Source organism: Loxodonta africana, chromosome 7 (assembly GCF_030014295.1).
Source record: "Loxodonta africana isolate mLoxAfr1 chromosome 7, mLoxAfr1.hap2, whole genome shotgun sequence".
NCBI classification, from domain to species: domain Eukaryota; kingdom Metazoa; phylum Chordata; class Mammalia; order Proboscidea; family Elephantidae; genus Loxodonta; species Loxodonta africana.
The window spans coordinates 17942006-17966553 of record NC_087348.1 but is presented as its reverse complement, the minus strand read 5'-3'; the positions used below and the strand labels follow the sequence as shown (position 1 = coordinate 17966553).

The following is a 24548-nucleotide window of genomic DNA, read 5'->3' as shown; positions in this document are numbered from 1 at the left end:
TGATGGTTTCATAACATAATGAGCTAATTAATGTCACTAAATTGTACATGTAACGATGTCAAAATTGTGAATATTTTGTTACATATGTATTTTACAACAATAAAACAGCTAAAAAAGAAATAGAAAATCTAAATTGGTCTATAACAATAAATGATTTAATTAGAAATTTATATATTCCCACAACTAAAAGGCAAGGCCCAGATCGCTTCTTTGGTAAATTCTACCAAATATTTAAAAAAGAATTAATACCAATCATTGAAAAACTTTTTCAGAATATAAGAAGAGAAGGAAAGATCCCTCCACTTACTCTGAGGCCAACATTGCTCTTATACGAAAACCAGACAAGGAAATCACAAGAAAAGAGAACTACAAATAATACCCCATATAAATATATATGCAAAATTCCTAAAAAAGAATACTAGAAACAGAAGCAACATGTGAAAAGGTTTGTATAACATAATCAAATGACATTCAATCCAATAAAATTAGGTTGGTACGTTACTTGAAAATTCAAGTTATATTCCATATTAGTAGCATGAAGGGCAGAAACAACACGGTCATCTCAATAGGTGCAGAAAACACATTTCACAAAATCCAACACCTATTCACAGTTAAAAACATTCAGGGAACTAGGAATAGAAGGGAACTTCCTCAACATTAAAAAGGATGTCTATGAAAAACCTGCATCTAACATTACACTAGTTGGTGAAAGACTGAATGCTTTCTTACTAAGGTCATAAATAAGATAAGGGTGTTCATTATCATCTATTCTGGGCAATATTTTACTGGAAGTTCCAGCCAGGGAAATTAGTGAAGAAAAAGAAAAAGCATGCAACCAATAGGAAAGGTAGAAGTAAATTACCTCAATTCAGAGATGCATGGTCTTGTATACAGAAAGCCTCAAGGGATCCACTAAAATTATATTAGAACACATACACAATTCAAGATTTCAATATACTAGATCAATATGCAAGGAGGAGTCAACTGAATTTTTATACACTAGCAATGAATAATCAAAAAATGAAATAAATAGGCAGGGCCAAGATGGCAGAGTAGTCAGACTCTTCCAGTGGTCACTCTTACAAGAAAGACCCAAAAAGACAAGTGAATCAATTATATATGACAATCTAGGAGCTCTGAACATCAAAGGCAGAGTTGAGGAGATGGACTGAGTAGCAGCGGGAGAGACAGATGATTCAGAAGCAGGGAGGAGTTGCCAGACCTAACCCAGCGGGAACTAGTACCCCACAGTCCAGATCCACTGGCCCTAGTGCGGTGAGGCAAACAGTGGCTTTCAAGATGTGCTTTCCACATCAGGAGAGACTGAGTGGCCTCCAGAATTGGTGAAAAGCAGCACTCTCGGCAAAAGATAAATAGTTGCGTCTAACCCACATTGCAGACCAAAAACACCCCTTTGGAAAAAACTTTCTCCCATTTAACTGACCCCACCTCACTCTACACAGGGTCCCAAGCCAGCTTCAGTGAGAGTCGCTTTCCCTGGGCTACAAGTTGGACCTACCATCCACCCTGAGCCATCCCCCATGGCCTGGGAGAAGAAACAAATTAACAAACTGTGGGAAAAATAATCTGCCAGTTCCCCTAAACTGGGAACTCAGGGGAGACACAGCTCCTTTGCCTAGGCATAAGTGGTTCACAGACTTTGAATTCCTTTTGCCCCTGCTTAGACCTGTGTGGGCCCATTTCAACAGCATAGACCCTCATTAACACAGTACAACAGGGTATATACCTGAAGTCAAACATCAACTGTTTCAGCTATGTGGTGGAGAGGCAGGTTTGTGATGTTTGATGCCACTCTGCCTATTAAGCAGGGTCCTTACCCACATCAGGGGCCTAAAGGCTGGTGGCTTCACCCACGCCACCTAGTCACTCTTGACAGGGGTCCAAGGATAAGTGGTGTCTCCCAGTCCTTACAGTCAACAGCACTGGGTGCCCATAGTCTGGCTGCAAAACCAACCCACCTAGGCACTCCAGGGAACAAGGACATGCTTCCCTCACAGACAAAGGGATGTTTGTCAGTTCCCTGCCTTGCTCAGAGCATGACTACCTACTGCAGCCAGATACATGTGCCTACACCAATCACCCCTGCTTGTCTAGGACCGTATGTGAGAGCCTACGCCACACACTTGGTGGACTATCTGGACACCTGAGCTGAATCCATGCAAGAAAAGTAAGTGGACTCTTGGGATCACATACCTGGTAACAGCTCTAACTAGCTGGTGACGGGATATTAGAGTGTCAAAGGTGCCAAAAAACAAACTAGCTCACTTGAGCAGCCTATCTGGGCATATCAAAACAAAACAAGAAGCTAGGACACAGCAAAATAAAGTAAATAAATACATTAACTTATTGACGGCTCGGAGACAACAGTCAATATCAAATCACGTAAAGAGGCAGACGATGATGGCTTCAGCAAGCTCCCCAAAAAAAGAATCAAGAAATCTTCTGGATGAAGATAACTTCCTCATACTACCAGAGGTAGAATACAAGAGATTAATATACAGAACCTTTAAGAGATTAGGAAGAAAATCAGGCAAAACACAGAACAAGTCAAGAAACACACAGACATGGCATTGGAGGAACTTAAGAAGATCAGAGAAGAGCATAATGACAAATTTAATACCCTGCAAGAATCCATAGAGAGACAGCAAACAGAAATTCAGAAGATTAACATTAAAATTTCAGAATTAGACAACTCGATAGAAAGTCACAGGAGCAGAATTGAGGAAACGGACGTCAGAATTGATGGGATTGAAGATAAAGCACTTGACACCAACATATTCGAGGAAAAATCAGATAAAAGAATTTTTTAAAATGAAGAAATACTAAGAATTACATGGGACTCTATCAAGAGAAATAAATAACCTATGAGTGATTAGAGTACCAGAACTGGGGAGGAGGGGGATAACAGAAAATACAGAGAGACTTGTTGATTTGTTGGCAGAAAACTTCCCTGATATCATAAAAGATGGGAAGATATCTATCCAAAATGCTCATCGAACCCTGCACAAGGTAGATCCCAAAAGAAAGTCACCAAGACATATCATAATCAAACTTGCCAAAACTAAAGATAAAGAGAGAATTTTAAGAAAGGCTAGGGATAAACAAATATTTATCTACAAAGGAGAGTCAGTAAGCCTAAGCTTGGACTACTCAGCAGAAACCATGCAGGCAGGAAGGCAATGAGATGACATATATAAAGCCTTAAAGGAAAAAAATTGCCAGCCAAGAATTATATATCCAGCAAAACTGTCTCAAATATGAAGGCAAAATTAGGACATTTCCAGATAAACAGAAGTTTACGGAATTTGCAAAACCAAACCAAAATTACAAGAAATACTAAAGGGAGTCCTCGGGTTAGAAAATCAATAACATCAGATAACAACCCAAGACTAGAACAGAGGACAGAACAACCAGATATCAACCCAGATAAGGAAATCACAAAAATAAATCAAAGGTAAAACACTCAAAACAGGGAAACAAGGATGTCATTATGTAAAAGACGACAATGTTAAATCAAAAAGGGGGGACCAAAAATGAAATAAACAATTCTGTTTAAAATAGCATCCAAAGGAATAAAATGTTTAGAAATAAATTTACCAACTAAAGTGTAAGAATTGAAATTAGCATGTACCAGGCCATAATCAATGTACTGAGGATAAAGTTGTTAGTAAAGCAGGAAAAGCCACTGCTCTTGCTGTGTTTACATTCTCTTTAGAGGAAATAAATAAACACGTGAGCGCATAAGTACTGCTAATTATAGTTGAGTAATCATCAGGACTATGAAGAATAAAGTGGGAAAGGGACAATGTCCAGCAAGAAGTGAGATGATTATGATATGGTAACTTTTAAACAGAAACCTGAAGGAAGAGAGGGAGCACTCCAAACAGAAGAATCAGGAAGTAAAAAGCCCTGAAGCAAGAGCATGTTTATGATTGTTTAGGAATACACCCACTCCTCCTCACTTATCCACGACATAGTTAGTTTGCAACGACCAGGTCATTAGGCAATGATCAGCATTATGCAAAAATGGAGGATGACCACATCAGACCACAAAATGGAGGATAACTACATCATTAAAAAACTGCCAAATTACATCATTCCATAACTGCCAAACTACTTAGAAGTTTGGTGCAGCCAAATTGACACATATGCTTAACCATCACACCTAGCAATACCCTCACCTCACACCTTGGCTTTATTACTGCCAGATGTACATTGTTAATGCACAAAATGGTCTGATATTAGATATTTACTGCTTTTGTAAATGTGAAATTTTAGAAAACGAGGCAGTCAATAGGTGAGGAGAAGGTGTAGCAAGGAAATCAGTTTGAATGTAGTGAGTTGAATAAGCAGGAGAATAATAAGAGATGCTATAGCTCACCCAGGACTAAGGTACCCATGAATTAGTGACATTATCCATTTCATATTTCCAGTAACAAAAGTGTTTAACATTATCATTAGCTATCATTAGTCTTAGTAGTTTTTATTATTTTTTTAATTGTTATAAAACATGAAAATTTTCCAGTCATATACAGGAAAACTAAAAAGTGCCCTTATTATTGATAACCTTTTTTTTGTACTCAGATCTTTTCTTCTTTTGAAAATAATCATGTAACCTGTACTGTTTCTGTCAAATGATTTAGTGAAAACAGAAATGTTAGTTCTATTAAGATGCTATACTTATATAACTTTTGATGAATTATGGCAACAGAAAGCAAATGCCGTCATTAAAAAATTCATATCATCTTTTTCTTCATTTTAGACTCAAGATAGTTTCTTAGACTACAGAAACAAAAAAGGTTAGACATTAGTTTGTGTTCTGATATCCCAATTAGTTATTTTAATTTATTTTATTAAAACTAGTCACTGCACTAATGTCACTTAGCAAATTCTCATTCCTTTGTATAAGTCCATAATAGGGTCCTTGCATGTGCTTCTATTCATGAATTGTGTGTGCTGGTTTGACATATGTGCTTGCGCTAGCATGTGTTACAGAACATGTGAATAAGTCAAATGCCATTAAAAATGTTTCTGAAAAGCAAAACCCATATATTCTTAAATTCCACTGAGCCATTATCATTCATGTATTTCGGTACACAATGTTTTCTTTATATAGACAATAGACTTTTGAGAGGTAAGTATCACCTTAGGAATTAAGTACATTGAAGGCCTTGAAGTGCGAGACATTGCACAGAGAGTATCTGAGGGGATACTGGGTTGTTGTGGATTCAACAATATTAAAAATTTAAGCCTAGGGACAATTTTGAGTTCTCAACAACCTTCTTGAGTGCACTCTTGACATCCTTGTTTCTCAGGCTGTAGACCAGAGGGTTCAGCATGGGGATGATCACAGTGTAGAACACAGATGAGATTTTGTCTCTATTCATGGAATGACTGGAACTTGGCTGCAAGTACATGAAGATGATTGTCCCATAGAAGATGGAGACAGTGGTGAGGTGGGAAGCACAGGTGGAAAAGGCCTTCTTTCGTCCCTCAGCTGAGTGCATTCTCACGATAGCAATAAAAATGAACAGGTAAGAGGTCAAGATAACCAAGAGAGTAAAAAAGACATTGCAAGCTGCCAAAGTGAAGAGCACAATCTCATTTGTGTAGATATCAGAACAAGAGAGAGCCAGGAGTGGGAGGAGGTCACAGAAGAAGTGATTAACCACATTGGAATGACAGAAGGAGAGGTGGAAAGTCAAGGCAACATGGATGGAAGTTTGCAAGAGTCCACAGATATAGGAACCAGTGACCAGTAGAACACACACAGTACTTGTCATGGTGGTGGTGTAATGCAGGGGTTTACACACTGCTGCATGGCGGTCAAAGGCCATCGAGGCCAGGAGAAAATTTTCAGTAGTGGCAAAGGCTGCAAAGAAAAACATCTGGGTGGCACACTCATTGTAGGAGATGATCTTATCTCCCGTGAGGAACCCCACCATTACCTTAGGAGTGACTGCCAAGGCATAAACACAGTCCACTAGGGAGAGGTTACTGAGGAAAAAGTACATGGGGGTATGGAGACGAGGGTCTAACAGAATCAACACGATCATCCCCAGGTTCCCAAGCAGAGTGATGAAGTAAATGAGAGTGAAGATTAAAAATGAAGGGGCCTGTAGCTCTAGGGCATCTGTTAGCCCCACAAGAATGAATTCAGTCACCTCTGAGATGTTCTCCATCAAAGCCATTGGTGAATCATCATGTGAAGTACCTGCAGCAAGATAAGAAAACACAAGATAATGCTATCTGAGCGCTACCATGAGAACTGAAGAGTGGCCAGAGTCTCTTGATCACCTGCACCAGCTTCCTGCCCAGGGCTGGACCCTTTGTGCAAGAAGGTGACCTAATTCTGGTCAGGGGAGGTGTGAGTGAAGTCGTTTATCTGGAAGTGGCATGGAAAGACAGTAGAATATCTCTACTGACCGCAGTTGCTGGAATCCAGATTATGAGTTTGGGAGGGACATTCCAGCTTGCTTGGTGTATGATATACGTGGGAGTATATAGTGCACTACACCAGAAGGGCTCTTTTTCACTATTTGCCATGTCTTGCAAGCATTCTCATCCACAGATATATTGTATTTCTTATTGATATATAGAAGGCATAACCCACAGAAAGTAAAATACAGGAAAAATTTGGCCAGTCACTGGTATTTAATGCTGGCAAGCCCTGTCAAACACATTTCCCATCTATTAGGGTCCCTTACCACCTTATGCATGATAGCTGAAGATGCACCGTGACTCGTGATCTCTGCTTTAAGGACACACACACACTTTTCCCTCTATACCATTAAGTCCATTAATTGGGTACTTCACCTCAACCATTGAGCCCTGAAGGAAATTTAGTAATCTCTTATACACCCTTAGTGTTGTATTGGCCTTTTGCAGTAACTCTAAAACTAAATGAGCATCTTTGCAAAAGCTAGAGGCCAAATTCTAGATATTTTCTCTCCCCACTACAATCTTTATTTTTCTCAGTGGCTGATGTTTTCCTCTCCCAACATCACCCGCGCTTAACTTCTGAGGAGGGAGAGTAGAGAGAGGCAGAAGAGTTACTATTATACTTCCTTAGAGACCAGCATGGGACAGAAGTCCCTGGTCGGTACAAAATATTAGCATTCTCTACTGCTAACTGAAAGGTTGGAAGTCTGAGTCCACCCAGAGGCACCTTGTAATAAAGGCCTGGAGATCTATTTCTGAAAAATCAGCCATTGACAATCCTATTGAAAACAGTTTTGCTCTGACACACCTGGGGTTGCCATGAGTCGGAGTTGACTCATTGACAGCTGGTTTTTTTAGAGGCTCTGTGTCCCCTACCAAGCCACAGGCCTCCTGTCATGTCACAGCAGGAATCTGTTGTGCTCTCCTCCAGGGGCTGCTCACATGACAGCTTATTGTGTCTGTTGTTATTATAGCATGAGAGGACATCTCAACACAAAAGCCACTGCCGGTTTTTGAATCATGAATCTCTCATTTCTCCTTGATTAGCAATTTTTCACATTCAAGACAGGATATGATATGACCCTTGTTTTTTAGGACAGCCTAGTGGGAAAAACCTATATACAAACAGGTATGTGAATCATAAAAATTGCCTCAGGAGAGGCATGCCCAGGGTGCTCTGAGCTGAAAGGAGGCATTGTGAGCCCACTTGAGGGGCATGGGAAGGCTTTCTGGAAATGATACCTTCTGAGCTGTGGGTTGGAGACTGAAGAAATAATAATAATGATGATCAGTCATTATAATAGCAAACACTTTGTATAGTACTTACTATAACACTTATCCTGGTGGTGCAGTAGTTAAGAGCTAGGCTGCTAACTAAAATGTTTGGCAGTTGGGATCCAACAGCTACTCCTTGGAAACCCTATGGTACAGTTCTATTCTGTCCTATAGGGTCGCTATGAGTCAAAATCCACTCAATGGAAAAGGTTTTTTTTTTATTTTTTGTTCCTGCTAGTAAACTGTTCCAAACTGTTTACATACATTAACTCAAAAATACGTTCAGCAACTCTGTGAGGCAGGTACTATTATAATCCTCATTTTGCTTAGAAGGGGACTGAGGTTAAAAAAGTAAACTACTTCCTTAAGTAATAAAGCTGTTGGTAGAACTGGGATTTGAATGAAGACATAAGGTCGAAAATCCATAATCTTATGCAGTTGTCTAAAAATAGTGGGTCAAGTTAATTAACCTTTCTGTGTTTCCTCATCTTTCAAGTGGGAATGATAATACTGTTAAGATTTTATGGTGAAAAAATGCAATAACTTATGTCACATCGACTACTCAATAGCTATTATTATTGGCACTATTGCTATTAATACTTTAATACCAGGCAGAGGGAACATCATGGATAAAGTTATGTGCTGATGAGTGCAATGGCATAAGCAGGAAATTATCGGTGTTGTTTATTAGTAAGATTCTTGGCACAATCCAACTCTCAATTAGGGATTAATGTGCAATAGTAATTGGTGGAAAAAGACAGATGGGATTGAACCCTAAGAGAGAGAGTTGGAGGAAAAAATGTATCAGATTATGGATAAAACACAGCCATTTAGAAGAAGAGTCTAAGGTGACCAACTGGCCAAGTAGAATACGAGGATATATACTCTTTCCAATTGTGCAAATAAGTGTCACTCACTGAATAGCCACTTAGATGAGATAAGGCATTAGGAATATTACGTTTACTCCTTGAATCTCAGTTTCTTTCTCTGTGAAACATTGAGTACGTATTTCATAGGGCTGTACCTATTTCATAGGGTTGTAAAAATTAAATTCAGATATTGGAAGTTATAAAAGATACAAGAATCCTACTAACACAGTGGCTGGCATACAGAATGTGTTCAGTCCTAGTTGCCTTTTACTTTTTCTTGTTTTAGATGATTTTGCAAATATGTCAACTTTGTATCAGGATAGCGTATTACAAAATGAATATCATAATTCTTGAGTTTTTCACTAAGGTAGAGACAGGCAGCTCCTAAATCACTCCCCCCAAAATGACCAGTGGTATAATAAAATTGTCTCTACGGTATTATGTTATCATCATGGGAGTGGCAAGAATTTGCCCGAACATCCTACTGGCCATGAAGTTACTCCTGTCTCATCAATTGTTAGAGGTCTATGCTTGTTAGAATTTCCAGATTGGGCCCAAACACAGAAACATGTATGTCTGCTTACATAATTTTTTAAAAAGTTAATTCTTGTATCATGCTGATACACCAAGAGTAGCCAGTGTATTGATAAGCTTCTTTATCTGTACTACATGTAAAAAAAAAAAATTTTTTTTTTTTTTTTTTCCAAAGGAACACAAAAAAGCTCCTTCATCTCCAGGAATTCAGAGGTGGAGAGGTGATAGGATAGCACCACCAAGTTCAAGACCAATTTTAATCCTAATTTATTGTTAACCAGCTGGGTATAAGCCCAGCACTGACCCGATCTTAATTCACAAAATAAAATACTTTCTCCAACTCCTTGGTAGGGTGCTACCATGCTCTAATGTGCCAGTGAATATGAAAGTTTTTTGAAAAATATGAAATAATCATTTTTTAAATCAGGCTATCTGAGCCATCCTTTCCTGGTTACTGCAGTATATTCATCCAGTAGAAATGAAAGTCTGAACTTTGATGTTACCAAAGAAAATGGCTCAAAAATTGAGGTCCCCAAATAGAATGTTGGCAGTGTTATAACTTCTGAAATTCAGAGAGGGAGGTATGGCATTTGCCCTACTACTCTTTTGCACATTCTAAATTGAATGCAGTTAGGAGGCACTGCCTTCCTGCCTTTGAGTAAAATCTCCTTTCATTTCAACCATTTATATGAGGACTTGTGACAGCAATGAGCATGTAAATCTGAGCGAGAGAGAGAGCAACCTGTTAGAATGGAAAGAGCAATGGACTAGGAGTGAGGGGACAATGAGCTAACAGGGTGTCCTTGGTCTAGCCACTTAACTTTCATTTTCCTAAATCGTAAAATAAAATGATGAGATCTTCTAGGATCCTTTCAATCTCTAACTGGCTATGATTTTATATTTTTCTAATACTTACTTGTTTCCTAGGAACAGACAAATGAAGTCCCAAAGGTGTGGGTACAGAACACTTTCATACCCAGGTCATCGACCTAAAGTCCACATCCAGGAAAGCATCACGCTGGAGAAACTCCTTCCCTACTTCTGGAGCTCTAAGTTGTGGAGTAGAATCTGGGCTTGTGCTCTTGCAAATATCAAGGCAGAGGCAGCAACCTGATTGCACAGGTCTCCAGGGAAACATTTGGTGTCAAGTGGGTGGATACCTCACTAGGCTCCTGATTCTGGGATGGCCCTCTTAACCTGTCCTCACCTGGAGATATCAGAGACTAATGTTTACGTTTTAGCTGGGAATGCTAATTAAGGCATGAGGGAATAGAAACATATAGGAAAGAGCCTCCAATAGACCTAGCATCAGCCACAGCCAACTTGCACACCAAAAATAAAAATTTCACTGAATCATATGGCTTAGAAGACATCAAGAGCTCATGTAAGCTTTTTCGTATCTAGTTCTTTCTCACAGGCCTACAGGAGCTCTCTAGGACAATCTTTCTTATTTACTTATTTGTTTACAAAATACCTACCTGGTTTACTGCTGCAGAGCTGCTGTTTGGATATTTTTTTCTTTCCTCTTTTAAAACTAAGCTGATGAATCCTTTCTTTCTTCTACATAGTCACTTCCAACTCTTAAACTAATACCCATAATTATCATTTCTTTAGAATAGAATTATCACTACTTTCTTTTTTAAAATTTTATTATTTTTGTTGTTCAAAATACAGCAAAACATACATACACGAATTCAACAATTTCTATGTGCACAATTCGGTGACATAGATTACATTCTTCAGGTTGTGCAAACGTTCTCACTCTTTTTTTTTGAATTATTCCTTCACTTCTAAAATAAACACACTGTCCCCTAAGCTTCCTATCTAACCTTTCAAGTTGCTATTGTCAATTTGATCCCATACAGATAGTTCTTTAAAAGAGACAATGCACAAAGCAGGCATTCTTTACTAGTTAAGCTGAGTATTGTTTGGTTTAAAGAAGACTTCAGGGAATATTTTTGGTTTAAGGATTAAAAATTATCTCAGGGCAATAGTTTTGGGGGCTCATCCAGCCTCGATGGATCCAGAAAATTTGTATTTTATGAGAATTTGAAATACTGTTTTCACATTTCCCCCCAATTTTGATCAGAATTCTTCTATACTATCTTTGATCAAAACATTCAGTAATGTAGCTGGGCACCATCCATTCTTCTGGTCACTCCTTTCTTAAAGCAATCATGTAGTCAAGTATAAAAGTTTGATTTGAGTGTTCATGTGGCCTGGCTTCTAATCCCAGATCTGTCATGTGTTGTAGTATTACCTTGACCAAATTATTTAATCTCTCTGGTTTTTTAAATATAAAAAACTAGGATAACAATATTGAATATCTCTTATAGGATAGTCATAAAGATTAAATTAAATGACATATATGCAGCAGTGAGCATGATGTCTAGCACATAAAATGAGATCCATAAATTTAAATAAAATGTTGGTGGTTCAAACCCTCTGGCACTGTGGAATAAAGGCCTGGCAATCTGCTTCTGTAAAGGTTACAGCCAAGAAAACCCTATGGCAAAAACTCTGCTCCACAGCCATGAGTTGAAATTGACTTGACAGCAATGGGTATTTCTATTTTATTATTAATTAAAAAAAATTGTTATAACATGTGGAAAAAAATAGTGATGCCCAAGTATCACACATACTCCCCCGTATTACCTGTCCCATTGGAGCTAGTTAGAACCATAAACCGGTTCTAAAGAGTGAGCTGGGGAGCAAGTGTGACGTATCATTTCTGGGTTGAAGTGTAGACAAGCTACATAGCCCTCTAGGTGCCTCTTCCCTTGTTATGGTGACTGAGGAAGCTGTATGTTCCAGAGGGTGTGGCTACATCTGCAAAGCCTTCATCAGTCTAGATCTTTCAAAGACTGTGTGGAGAGAGCCTGCCCTCTTTTCCGAAAACCTGTGATGGACATGTAGTAGCCTAAGTTAGAAATAAATCTTTTTGTGTTAAATCATCTGCCCCTACTACTGTTGTTGTTAGGAGCCATAGAGTCGGTTCCAACTCACAGCAACACTGTGTACAACAGAATGAAATACTGCCTATTCCTGCACCATCCTCACAGTCACTGAGCCCATTGTTATAGCCACTGTGTCAAACTATCTCGTTGAGGGTCTTCCTCTTGTTTGCTGACCCTCTAATCTACCAAGCATAATGTCTTTCTCCAGGGACCGATCCCTACTGAAAATATGTCCAAAGTATGTGAGGCGTAGTCTCATCATCCTTGCTTCCAAGGAGCATTCTGGTTGTATTTCTTCGAAGACAGATTTGTTCCTTCTTTGGCAGTCCATGATGTATTCAATATTCAATATTTTTCACCAGCACTACAATTCAAAGGCATCAATTATTCTTTGGTCTTTCTTATTCATCATCCAGCTTTCACATGCATATGTGACGGCTGAAAACACCATGACTTGGTTCTAGCACACCTTAGTCTTCAAGGTGAAGACTTTTAACACTTAAAGAGGTCCTTTTGGAGCAGATTTGCCCAACGCAATGTGTCTTTTGATTTCTTGACTGCTGCTTCTGTGGGTGTTGTTTTGGATTCAAGTAAAACGAAATTCTTGACAACTTCAATCTTTTTTCTGTTTAACATCATGTTGCTTTTTGGCCCGCTTGTGAGGATTTTTTTTTTTTTTTTAATGTTGAGGAGTAATTCATGCTGAAGGCTGTAGTCTTTGTTATTTGATTCCAAGTCTTTGCAACACTATAGGACAGAGTGGAACTGTCCCTTAGGGTTTCCATGGCCGGCTGGTGGATTCGAACTGCCGATCTTTTGGTTAGCAGCCAAGCTCTTAACTCCTATGCCACCAGATGCCTTTTATTATGTTGAGGAATTTCCCTTCTATACCTATTTTATTGAAAGTTTTTATCAGGAATAAAATACTTTTATTAAATCTGTTGCATTTCATCATGTGATTCTTTTGTTTTATTTATGTGGTGAATCATGTTGATTGATTTTCCAGTGTTTCCTGCTTTGCATGCCTGGTATGAATCCTCCTTGGTCGTGGTGTATTATTTATTTTCTTATATGACGCTGAATTCTATTGACTAGAATTTTGTTGAGAATTTTTGCCTCTGTACTCATGAGAGATATTGGTCTTTAATTTTCTTTTTTTTGTGGTATCTTTGCCTGGCTTTGGTGTATCACGGTTATGCTGGCTTAATAGAATTATTTCAGAAGTACCCCTTCCTTTTCTATTGTCATGGATTGAATTGTAACCCCCTGAAATGTCTGTCAACTTGGCTAGTATTGGCCACCATTTTGTAATCTGAGGTGATTTTCCTGCGTATTGTAAATCCAATTTTTTTGATGTTGATGAGGTGGAATTATCAGCAGTTATGTTAATGAGGCAGGACTCAATTTACAAGATTAGGTTGTGTTTTAAGTCAATCTCTTTTGAGATATAAAAGAGAGAAGCCAACAGAGAGACATGGGGACCTCATACCACAAAGAAAGTAGAGCCAGGGGCATGTGTCCCTTGGACTCAGAGTCTCTGGCTGGGAAGCTCCTAGTCCAGGGGAATATTGATGACAAGGACCTTCCTCCAGAGCCGACAGTGAAAGCCTTCCCCTGGAGCTGAGGTGCTGAATTTGGACTTCTAGCTTCCTAGACTATGAGAAAATAAAATTCTGTTTGTTAAAACCATCCACTTGTGGCATTTCTGTTATTGCAGCACTGCATAACTAAGACATCTATGTTCTGAAATAGTTTGAGTAATACTGGTGCAAGCTCTTCTCTGAGTGTTTGGTAGAATTCTCCAGTGAAGCCATCTGAGTCAGGGCTTTTTGTTGTTGTTGGGAGTTTTTAAAAATTATCTTTTCAATTTATCCTATTGTTATGAGTCTGTTCAGATTTTCGACCTCAGTTTGTGTTAGTTTAAGTAGGTAGTGTGTTTCTAGAAATTTGTTCATTTCCTTTAGGTATTCAAATTTCTAGGAGTATAGTTTTTCGTAGTGCTGTGTCATGATCCTTTTTATTACCGTTGGGTCTGTTGTAATGTCCCCCATTTCTTTTTTTTTTTAATTAACTTTTATTAAGCTTCAAGTGAACGTTTACAAATCCAATCAGTCTGTCACATATAAGTTTACATACATCTCACTCCCTATTCCCACTTGCTCTCCCCTTCTTGAGTCAGCCCTTTCAGTCTATCCTTTCGTGACAATTTTGCCGGCTTCTCTCTCTCTCTATCCTCCCATCCCCCCTCCAGACAAGAGTTGCCAACACAATCTCAAGTGTCCACCTGATATAGTTAGCTCACTCTTCATCAGCGTCTCTCTCCCACACGCTGACCAGTCCCTTTCATGCCTGATGAGTTGTCTTCGGGGATGGTTCCTGTCCTGTGCCAACAGAAGGCCTGGGGAGCATGGCCGCCGGGATTCCTCTAGTCTCAGTCAGACCATTAAGTTTGGTCTTTTTATGAGAATTTGGGGTCTGTATCCCACTGATCTCCTGCTCCCTCAGGGGTCCTCTGCTGTGCTCCCTGTCAGGGCAGTCATCGATTGTGGCCGGGCACCAACTAGTTCTTCTGGTCTCAGGATGATGTAGGTCTCTGGTTCATGTGGCCCTTTCTGTCTCTTGGGCTCTTAGTTGTCATGTGGCCTTGGTGTTCTTCATTTTCCTTTGCTCCAGGTGGATTGAGACCAATTGATGCATCTTAGATGGCCGCTTGTTAGCATTTAAGACCCCAGACGCCACATTTCAAAGTGGGATGCAGAATGATTTCATAATAGAATTCTTTTGCCAATTGACTTAGAAGTCCCTACAAACCATGTTCCCCAGACCCCTGCCCTTGCTCCGCTGACCTTTGAAGCATTCATTTTATCCCGGAAACTTCTTTGCTTTTGGTCCAGTCCAATTGAGCTGACCTTCCATGTATTGAGTGTTGTCTTTCCCTTCACCTAAAGCATTTCTTATCTACTGATTAATCAATAAAAAACCCTCTCCCACCCTCCCTTCCTCCCCCCCTCGTAACCACAAAAGTATGTGTTCTTCTCAGGTTTACTATTTCTCAAGATCTTATAATAGTGGTCTTATACAATATTTGTCCTTTTGCCTCTGACTAATTTCACTCAGCATAATGCCTTCCAGGTTCCTCCATGTTATGAAATGTTTCAGAGATTCGTCACTGTTCTTTATCGATGCGTAGTATTCCATTGTGTGAATATACCACAATTTATTTACCCATTCATCCGTTGATGGACACCTTGGTTGCTTCCAATTTTTTGCTATTGTAAACAGAGCTGCAATAAACATGGGTGTACATATATCTGTTTGTATGAAGGCTCTTGTATCTCTAGGGTATATTCCCAGGAGTGGGATTTCTGGGTTGTATGGTAGTTCTATTTCTAACTGTTTAAGATAACGCCAGATAGATTTCCAAAGTGATTGTACCATTTTACATTCCCACCAGCAGTGTATGAGAGTTCCAATCTCTCCGCAGCCTCTCCAACATTTATTATTTTGTGTTTTTTGGATTAATGCCAGCCTTGCTGGTGTGAGATGGAATCTCATCGTAGTTTTAATTTGCATTTCTCTAATGGCTAATGATCGGGAGCATTTTCTCATGTATCTGTTGGCTGCCTGAATATCTTCTTTAGTGAAATGTGTGTTCATATCCTTTGCCCACTTCTTGATTGGGTTGTTTGTCTTTTTGTGGTTGAGTTTTGACAGAATCATGTAGATTTTAGAGATCAGGTGCTGGTCGGAGATGTCATAGCTGAAAATTCTTTCCCAGTCTGTAGGTGGTCTTTTTACTCTTTTGGTGAAGTCTTTAGATGAGCATAGGTGTTTGATTTTTAGGAGCTCCCAGTTATCCAGTTTCTCTTCATCATTTTTGGTAATGTTTTGTATTCTGTTTATGCCTTGTATTAGGGCTCCTAGGGTTGTCCCAATTTTTTCTTCCATGATCTTTATCGTTTTAGTCTTTATGTTTAGGTCTTTGATCCACTTGGAGTTAGTTTTTGTGCATGGTGTAAGGTATGGGTCCTGTTTCATTTTTTTGCAAATGAATATCCAGTTATGCCAGCACCATTTGTTAAAAAGGCTTTCTTTTCCCCAATTAATTGACACTGGTCCTTTGTCAAATATCAGCTGCTCATACGTGGATGGATATATGTCTGGGTTCTCAATTCTGTTCCATTGGTCTATGTGCCTGTTGTTGTACCAGTACCAGGCTGTTTTGACTACTGTGGCTGTATAATAGGTTCTGAAATCAGGTAAAGTGAGGCCTCCCACTTTCTTCTTCTTTTTCAGTAGTGCTTTGCTTATCCGGGGCTTCTTTCCCTTCCATATGAAATTGGTGATTTGTTTCTCTATCCCCTTAAAATATGACATTGGAATTTGGATCGGAAGTGCATTAAATGTATAGATGGCTTTTGGTAGAATAGACATTTTTACTATGTTAAGTCTTCCTATCCATGAGCAAGGTATGTTTTTCCACTGAAGTATGTCCTTTTGAATTTCTTGTAGTAGAGCTTTGTAGTTTTCTTTGTATAGGTCTTTTACATCCTTGGTAAGATTTATTCCTAAGTATCTTATCCTCTTGGGGGCTACTGTGAATGGTATTGATTTAGTTATTTCCTCTTCGGTGTTCTTTTTGTTGATGTAGAGGAATCCAAGTGATTTTTGTATGTTTATTTTATAACCTGAGACTCTGCCAAACTCTTCTATTAGTTTCAGTAGTTTTCTGGAGGATTCCTTAGGGTTTTCTGTGTATATAATCATGTCATCTGCAAATAGTGATACCTTTACTTCTTCCTTGCCAATCCGGATACCTTTTATTTCTTTGTCTAGCCTAATTGCCCTGGCTAGGACTTCTAGCACCATGTTGAATCAGAGCGGTGATAAAGGGCATCCTTGTCTGGTTCCCGTTCTCAAGGGAAATGCTTTCAGGTTCTCTCCATTTAGAGTGATATTGGCTGTTGGCTTTGCATAGATGCCCTTTATTATGTTGAGGAATTTTCCTTCAATTCCTATTTTGGTAAGAGTTTTTATCATAAATGGGTGTTGGACTTTGTCAAATGCCTTTTCTGCATCAATTGATAAGATCATGTGGTTTTTGTCTTTTGTTTTATTTATGTAATGGATTACATTAATGGTTTTTCTGATATTAAACCAGCCGTGCATACCTGGTATAAATCCCACTTGATCATGGTGAATTATTTTTTTGATGTGTTGTTGGATTCTATTGGCTAGAATTTTGTTGAGGATTTTTGCATCTATGTTCATGAGGGATATAGGTCTATAATTTTCTTTTTTTGTAATGTCTTTACCTGGTTTTGGTATCAGGGAGATGGTAGCTTCATAGAATGAGTTGGGTAGTATTCCGTCATTTTCTATGCTTTGGAATACCTTCAGAAGTAGTGGTGTTAACTCTTCTCTGAAAGTTTGGTAGAACTCTGCAGTGAAGCCATCCGGGCCAGGGCTTTTTTTTGGGGGAGTTTTTTGATTACTGTTTCAATCTCTTTTTTTTGTTATGGGTCTATTTAGTTGTTCTACTTCTGAATGTGTTAGTTTAGGTAGGTAGTGTTTTTCCAGGAATTCATCCATTTCTTCTAGGTTTGCAAATTTGTTAGAGTACAATTTTTCGTAATAATCTGAAATGATTCTATTAATTTCATTTGGTTCTGTTGTGATGTGGTCCTTCTCGTTTCTTATTCGGGTTATTTGTTTCCTTTCCTGTATTTCTTTAGTCAGTCTAGCCAATGGTTTATCAATTTTGTTAATTTTTTCAAAGAACCAGCTTTTGGCTTTGTTAATTCTTTCAATTGTTTTTCTGTTCTCTAATTCATTTAGTTCAGCTCTAATTTTTATTATTTGTTTTCTCCTGGTGCCTGAGGGATTCTTTTGTTGCTCACTTTCTATTTGTTCAAGTTGTCGGGACAGTTCTCTGATTTTGGCTCTTTCTTCTTTTTGTATATGTGCACTTATCGATATAAATTGGCCTCTGAGCACTGCTTTTGCTGTGTCCCAGAGGTTTTGATAGGAAGTATTTTCATTCTCGTTGCTTTCTATGAATTTCCTTATTCCCTCCTTGATGTCTTCTATAACCCAGTCTTTTTTCAGGAGGGTATTGTTCATTTTCCAAGTATTTGATTTCTTTTCCCTAGTTTTTCTGTTATTGATCTCTAGTTTTATTGCCTTGTGGTCTGAGAAGATGCTTTGTAATATTTCGATGTTTTGGACTCTGCAAAGATTTGTTTTATGACCTAATATGTGGTCTATTCTAGAGCATGTTCCATGTGCGCTAGAAAAAAAAGTATATTTTGCAGCAGTTGGGTGGAGAGTTCTGTATAAGTCAATGAGGTCAAGTTGGTTGATTGTTGTAATTAGATCTTCCATGTCTCTATTGAGTTTCTTACTGGATGTCCTGTCCTTCTCCGAAAGTGGTGTGTTGAAGTCTCCTACTATAATTGTGGAGGTGTCTATCTCACTTTTCAATTCTGTTAAAATTTCATTTATGTAGCTTGCAGCCCTGTCATTGGGTGCATAAATATTTAATATGGTTATGTCTTCCTGATCAATTGTCCCTTTTATCATTATATAGTGTCCTTCTTTATCCTTTGTGGTGGATTTAAGTCTAAAGTCTATTTTGTCAGAAATTAATATTGCTACTCCTCTTCTTTTTTGCTTATTGTTTGCTTGATATATTTTTTTCCATCCTTTGAATTTTAGTTTGTTTGTGTCTCTAAGTCTAAGATGTGTCTCTTGTAGGCAGCATATAGATGGATCGTGTTTCTTTATCCAGTCTGTGACTCTCTGTCTCTTTATTGGTGCATTTAGTCCATTTACATTCAGCGTAATTATAGATAAATAAGTTTTTAGTGCTGTCATTTTGATGCCTTTTTATGTGTGTTGTTGACAATTTCATTTTTCCACTTACTTTTTTGTGCTGAGGCATTTTTCTTAGTAAATTGTGAGATCCTCATTTTCATAGTGCTTGACTTTATGTTAGTTGAGTTGTTACATTTTTCTTGGCTTTTATCTTGAGTTATAGAGTTGTTATACCTTTTTGTGGTTACCTTATTATTTACCCCTATTTTTCTAAGTAAAAACCTAACTTGTATTGTTCTATATCGCCTTGTATCACTCTCCATATGGCAGTTCAATGCCTCCTGTATTTAGTCCCTCTTTTTGATTATTGTGATCTTTTACCTATTGACTTCCATGATTCCCTGTTATGTGTATTTTTTTTTAATTAATCTTAATTTGTTTGTTTTTGTGATTTCCCTATTTGAGTTGATATCAGGACGTTCTGTTTTGTGACCTTGTGTTGTGCTGATATCTGATATTATTGGTTCTCTGACCAAACAATATCCTTTAGTATTTCTTGTAGCTTTGGTTTGGTTTTTGCAAATTCTCTAAACTTGTGTTTATCTGTAAATATCTTAATTTCACCTTCATATTTCAGAGAGAGTTTTGCTGGATATATGATCCTTGGCTGGCAGTTTTTCTCCTTCAGTGCTCTGTATATGTCGTCCCATTCCCTTCTTGCCTGCATGGTTTCTGCTGAGTAGTCTGAACTTATTCTTATTGATTCTCCCTTGAAGGAAACCTTTCTTTTCTCCCTGGCTGCTTTTAAAATTTTCTGTTTATCTTTGGTTTTGGTGAGTTTGATGATAATATGTCTTGGTGTTTTTCTTTTTGGATCAATCTTAAATGGGGTTCGATGAGCATCTTGGATGGATATCCTTTCGTCTTTCATGATGTCAGGGAAGTTTTGTGTCAGGAGTTCTTCAACTATTTTCTCTGTGTTTTCTGTCCCCCCTCCCTGTTCTGGGACTCCAATCACCCGCAGGTTATCCTTCTTGATAGAGTCCCACATGATTCTTAGGGTTTCTTCATTTTTTTTTAATTCTTTTATCTGATTTTTTTTCAGCTATGTTGGTGTTGATTCCCTGGTCCTCCAGATGTCCCAGTCTGCATTCTAATTGCTCGAGTCTGCTCCTCTGACTTCCTATTGCGTTGTCTAATTCTGTAATTTTATTGTTAATCTTTTGGATTTCTACATCCTGTCTCTCTATGGATTCTTGCAACTTATTAATTTTTCCACTATGTTCTTGAATAATCTTTTTGAGTTCTTCAACTGTTTTATCAGTGTGTTCCTTGGCTTTTTCTGCAGTTTGCCTTATTTCATTTGTGATGCCTTGAAGCATTCTGTAAATTAGTTTTTTATATTCTGTATCTGATAATTCCAGGATTGTATCTTCATTTGGAAAAGATTTTGATTCTTTTGTTTGGGGGGTTGGAGAAGCTGTCATGGTCTGCTTCTTTGAGTGGTTTGATATGGATTGTTGTCTCTGAGCCATCACTGGGAAACTAGTTTTTCCAGAAAATCCGCTAAAAAAAAAAAAATGCAGGCAGATCCCTATCAGAGTTCTCCCTTTGGCTCAGGCTATTCGGATGTTAATGAAGCCGCCTGTGTCCAGTCCAAATCCTGGCGGGGTGGTTCCCTGGTTGGGACGCTGCTCTCCCCGTTCCAAGACCAGTCACTGCCCCCTGGGGACTTCTTCTACCGGCTGCATCCCACGCCACCCGCGGAACCGGCTGGTCCCCCTCCCAGGGTTAGTTCAGGGGGGTGGAGCAGCTCTCTGTGCTTGTGCCGTACCTGACTAGTACGCTGGCTCCAGGCTCTGAAAACAATCGCTACTTCCCCGTATTAGTTTGTTCTCCGTCTCTAAATCTGTGTTTGTTGTTCAGGGTTCGTAGAGTGTTATGTATGTGATCGATTCACTTGTTTTCCGTGTCTTTGTTGTAAGAGGGATCCGAGGTAGCGTCTGCCTAGTCCGCCATCTTGGCTCCGCCTCCCCATTTCTTTTCTTACTTGGATTATTTGCATCCTCTCCTTTTTTCTTTTGTCAATTTGTTCAATGGTTTGTCAATTTTGTTGATCCTTTCAAAGAACCAGCTTTTGATTTTGTTGATTCTATTGTTTTTCTATCTATTTCATTTATCTCGGCTCTGATTTTTACTATTTCGTTTCTTCTGGTAGCTGTGGGCTTCTTTTGCTATTCTCTTTCTATTTGTTCAAGTTGTGTAATTATTGTTTTGATTTTGTTCTATTCTTCTTTTTTGATGTGTGCGCCTACTGCTATACATTGACCTCTGAGCACTGCCTTTGCTGTGTGTCAGAGGTTTTGGTGTCATGTGTTTCCATTCTCATTTGATCCTAGGAATTTTTTTATTTCATCTTTGCTTTCTTCTATTAGCCAGTTGTTTTTAAACAAGGTGTTATTCAATTTCCATGTTTTTTATTATTTTTTATTTTTTTCCTTGCTCTTCCTATTATTGGTCTCTACCTTCATGGCATTGTTGTGATCAGAGAGGGTGCTTTTTATTATTTTGATGTTTTGGATTTTATTGAGGGCTGCTTTGTGGCCTAAAATGTGGTCTCTTCTGGAGATTGCTCTGTGTGCATTGGAAAAGAATGTATACTTTGCTTCTGTTGGGTGGAGTGTTCTATATATGCCCATGAGGTCGAGTTGGTTGATCGTGGTCTTCTGTTTTTTTGTTGAGTTTTTTTTTTCTAGATGTTCTGTCCTTTACTGAGAGTGGTGTGCTTAAGTTTCCTATTATTATTGTGGAACTGTCAATTTCTCTTTTCAGTGCTTTTAGAGTTTGTTTCCTGCATTTTGGAGCCTTGCCATTGGGTGCGTAGGTATTTATTATTATTTTTTCCTTGTGGTGGATTGTCTCTTTAATCATTACATAATGTCTGCCCTTGTCTTTTATGGTAGATTTTTTTTTTAGTGTTTATTTTATCTGAGATTAGTATCACAACTCCTGCTCTTTTTTCACTGTTTGCTTGATATGTATTTTTTCCATCCTTTGATTTTTAATATATTTACGCCTTTATTTCTAAGTTGTGTCTCTTGTAGATGGCATATGGTGGTACCTTTTTTTTTTTTTTAATCTTTTCTGTCACTCTCTCTCTTTATGTGATTATTGGTAAGTGTGAGCTTATTGCTGTCATTTTGTAGTGCTTTTTTTGTGATGCTGACGTTTTCTTTGTTCCTTTTACCTTTCTGTGCTGAATTCCTTTTATTTGTGGATTTTTGTTTGTTTGTTTCATTTTTCTAGATTTTATGTTTACTGAGAGTTTATGTTTTCTTCTTTATTTTCATGAGTAAGTTTGTTAATTTTCTGTGCGGTTACCTTGAAATTTACCTCTGTCTTCCTAAGTTTAAACCAGTCTTTTATTACTTGACATTGCCTTGACTTCCTCTCCTTTGAAAATTTTGTACCTACACCATTTATTCCCTCTTTTATTGTTCTGACGGTTTTGTAATCTACAGACTGAGCTCTCTGGTTCTCTGTTGTAGATTTTCTTAGTTTTGTTTTACCCTTGAGAATTCATTACCTAGGTTGGTATTTGGCTAATGCTATCTTGTGTCCTAGATTCAGGTGTTGTCTGATGTTGTCGGTTCTCTAACAGAAGGACTACCTTTGATACTCCTTGTAAGTTTGCTTTGATGTTTACACATTCCCTTAATTTCTGTTTATCTGTGAATGTCCTAAACTTGTCATCATATTTGAGCTAGAGTTTTGAAGAATATATTATTCTTGGTGGGCAGTTTTTTTTTTCTTTTTCTTTCAAGGTTTTCTATATATCATTCTATTGCCTTCTTGCCTGCATGGTTTCTGTCAAATAATCACAGTTTAGTCTTGTGTTTCCTTTTTGTATGTGACTTTTCATTTTTCTCTAGCTGTTGTCAGGATTTTTTGTCTTTGGTTTCAGTGAGTGTGATTATGGTATGTCTTAGTGATTTTCGGAAACCCTGGTGGCATAGTGGTTAAGTGCTACAGCTGCTAACCAAGAGGTCGCTGTTCAGCTCCACCAGGCACTCCTTGGAAACTCTATGGGGGAGTTCTACTCTGTCCTATAGGTCACTATGAGTTGGAATAGACTAGACGGCAGTGGGTTTTTTGGTTTGGTGCTTTTCTTTGGGAATCTATCTTATATGAGGTTCATTAATCTTCTTGGGTGGTTGACTTTTTGTCTTTCATGATATTAGGGAAGTTTTCTGGAAGCAAATCTTCAACAATCCTCTCTGTGTTTTCCATTTTCTCTGCCTGTTCTGGAACTCCAATCACATGCAAATTTTTCTTTTGAATGTATCCCACATTGTTCTCACAGTTTCTTCATTTTTTCTCTGATTTTTCCTCCAACAAAGTAGCATCCAAGGATTTGTCTTCAATTTCACTGGTCCTGTCTTTCATTGTTTCAAACTTGATCCTCAAATGTTCTATGACATTTCCCATTTCTGAAACATCATTGTGTATTTTTGAATTTGTAATTGCTGTTTTTGTATGATTTCTAGTTGTGTGTTTATTTTGACACTTTGTTCCTGTATTGTTTTCCTAGTTTCTTCTATTGTTTTTTTCTGTCTTTTCTATGATTTTGCCTGTATTTTTCATGATTTTGTCTATTTTTTTCCTTGTTTTTGTCTGCAGTTTCCTTCATCTCTTGAAGAACCTTGAATATTAGAATTTTGAATTCCCTATCAGGTCATTCCAGTGCTTTTTCTTCTACCAGAATGTCATCCAATGTTTTATATTGGTCACTTCCTGGAGCCATCCTGTCCTGTTTTTTAATATGTTTTGATATTGTCTGCTGTCTCTGACACATTCAGGAATTATTTTCTTCATTTATTGATTGTAGAGTTGTTTGTTTCATCCTGTGTGTGTGTGTTTACTTTATTTGCTTATATCTGTGAATACAGGCTGGGCATGTTTTGTTGCTTGCCCTCCTGTGGGCATGATGCTTCTCACCACCTTGTCCAGGTGGGCAGGGTGGGTCACTCAACTATGATGTAGCAGGGTGGATCCAAGGGGGGGTGGAGGAGTGGGTATGGATAGTTTTGGCAAGAAATGAGGTCCACAAGTCATGGCTTGGAGAAGTACACAGCAGGGTTTGGGGGACCGTGTCATGCCAGTGAGGGAGGGTGTGGTGCTTGCTGCACAGTGCAGATAGGCAGAAGGAAAGAGAGAGGAACTAAGTGGGTGAAAGAAGAAAGAGGAACAAAAGCAAAAAAAAGAAAGAAGGAAGGAAAAAAAGAAACAAAAAGTAAATAAAAAGGCAATGCCTTAGGATTTGGGGGGTGAGGACAGCACAGGCCCAGCGAGGCTGTGTGCCAGTGGCTCTCTAACCAAGCAGTGTGGCTTGGCCTGTTGAGAAGGGGCGTGGGTGGCACATGCAGCTAGGTTGGTGGCAGCAAGGAAAGAGGTGAAAGAGAGAGAAGAAACCAACAAACAAGCAAACAAAAAATAAAATAAAAACAACAAAAATTAGTAAACAAATATGGTGGTGAGGAAACCAGCCATTGGGGAAGGAGAAGAATTGGGGTGGTGGTGAGCTGATATCACACTCGCTGAGGGGCCCGGTACAGCCCATCATGAAGGGACTGGG

The 24548-nt window shown here is 38.5% G+C and overlaps 1 protein-coding gene across 1 annotated transcript; it reads right to left on the bottom strand.

The window, feature by feature from the left end:
* Positions 1-5258: 5258 nt before the first annotated feature.
* On the bottom strand, positions 5259-6316 carry LOC100663753 (olfactory receptor 5B12-like). The gene has a single exon (XM_003421408.4). It carries the CDS (start codon positions 6210-6212, stop codon positions 5259-5261), a length of 954 nt encoding a protein of 317 aa, XP_003421456.3. The 5' UTR covers positions 6213-6316.
* Between the last annotated feature and the right edge of the window lie 18232 nt (positions 6317-24548).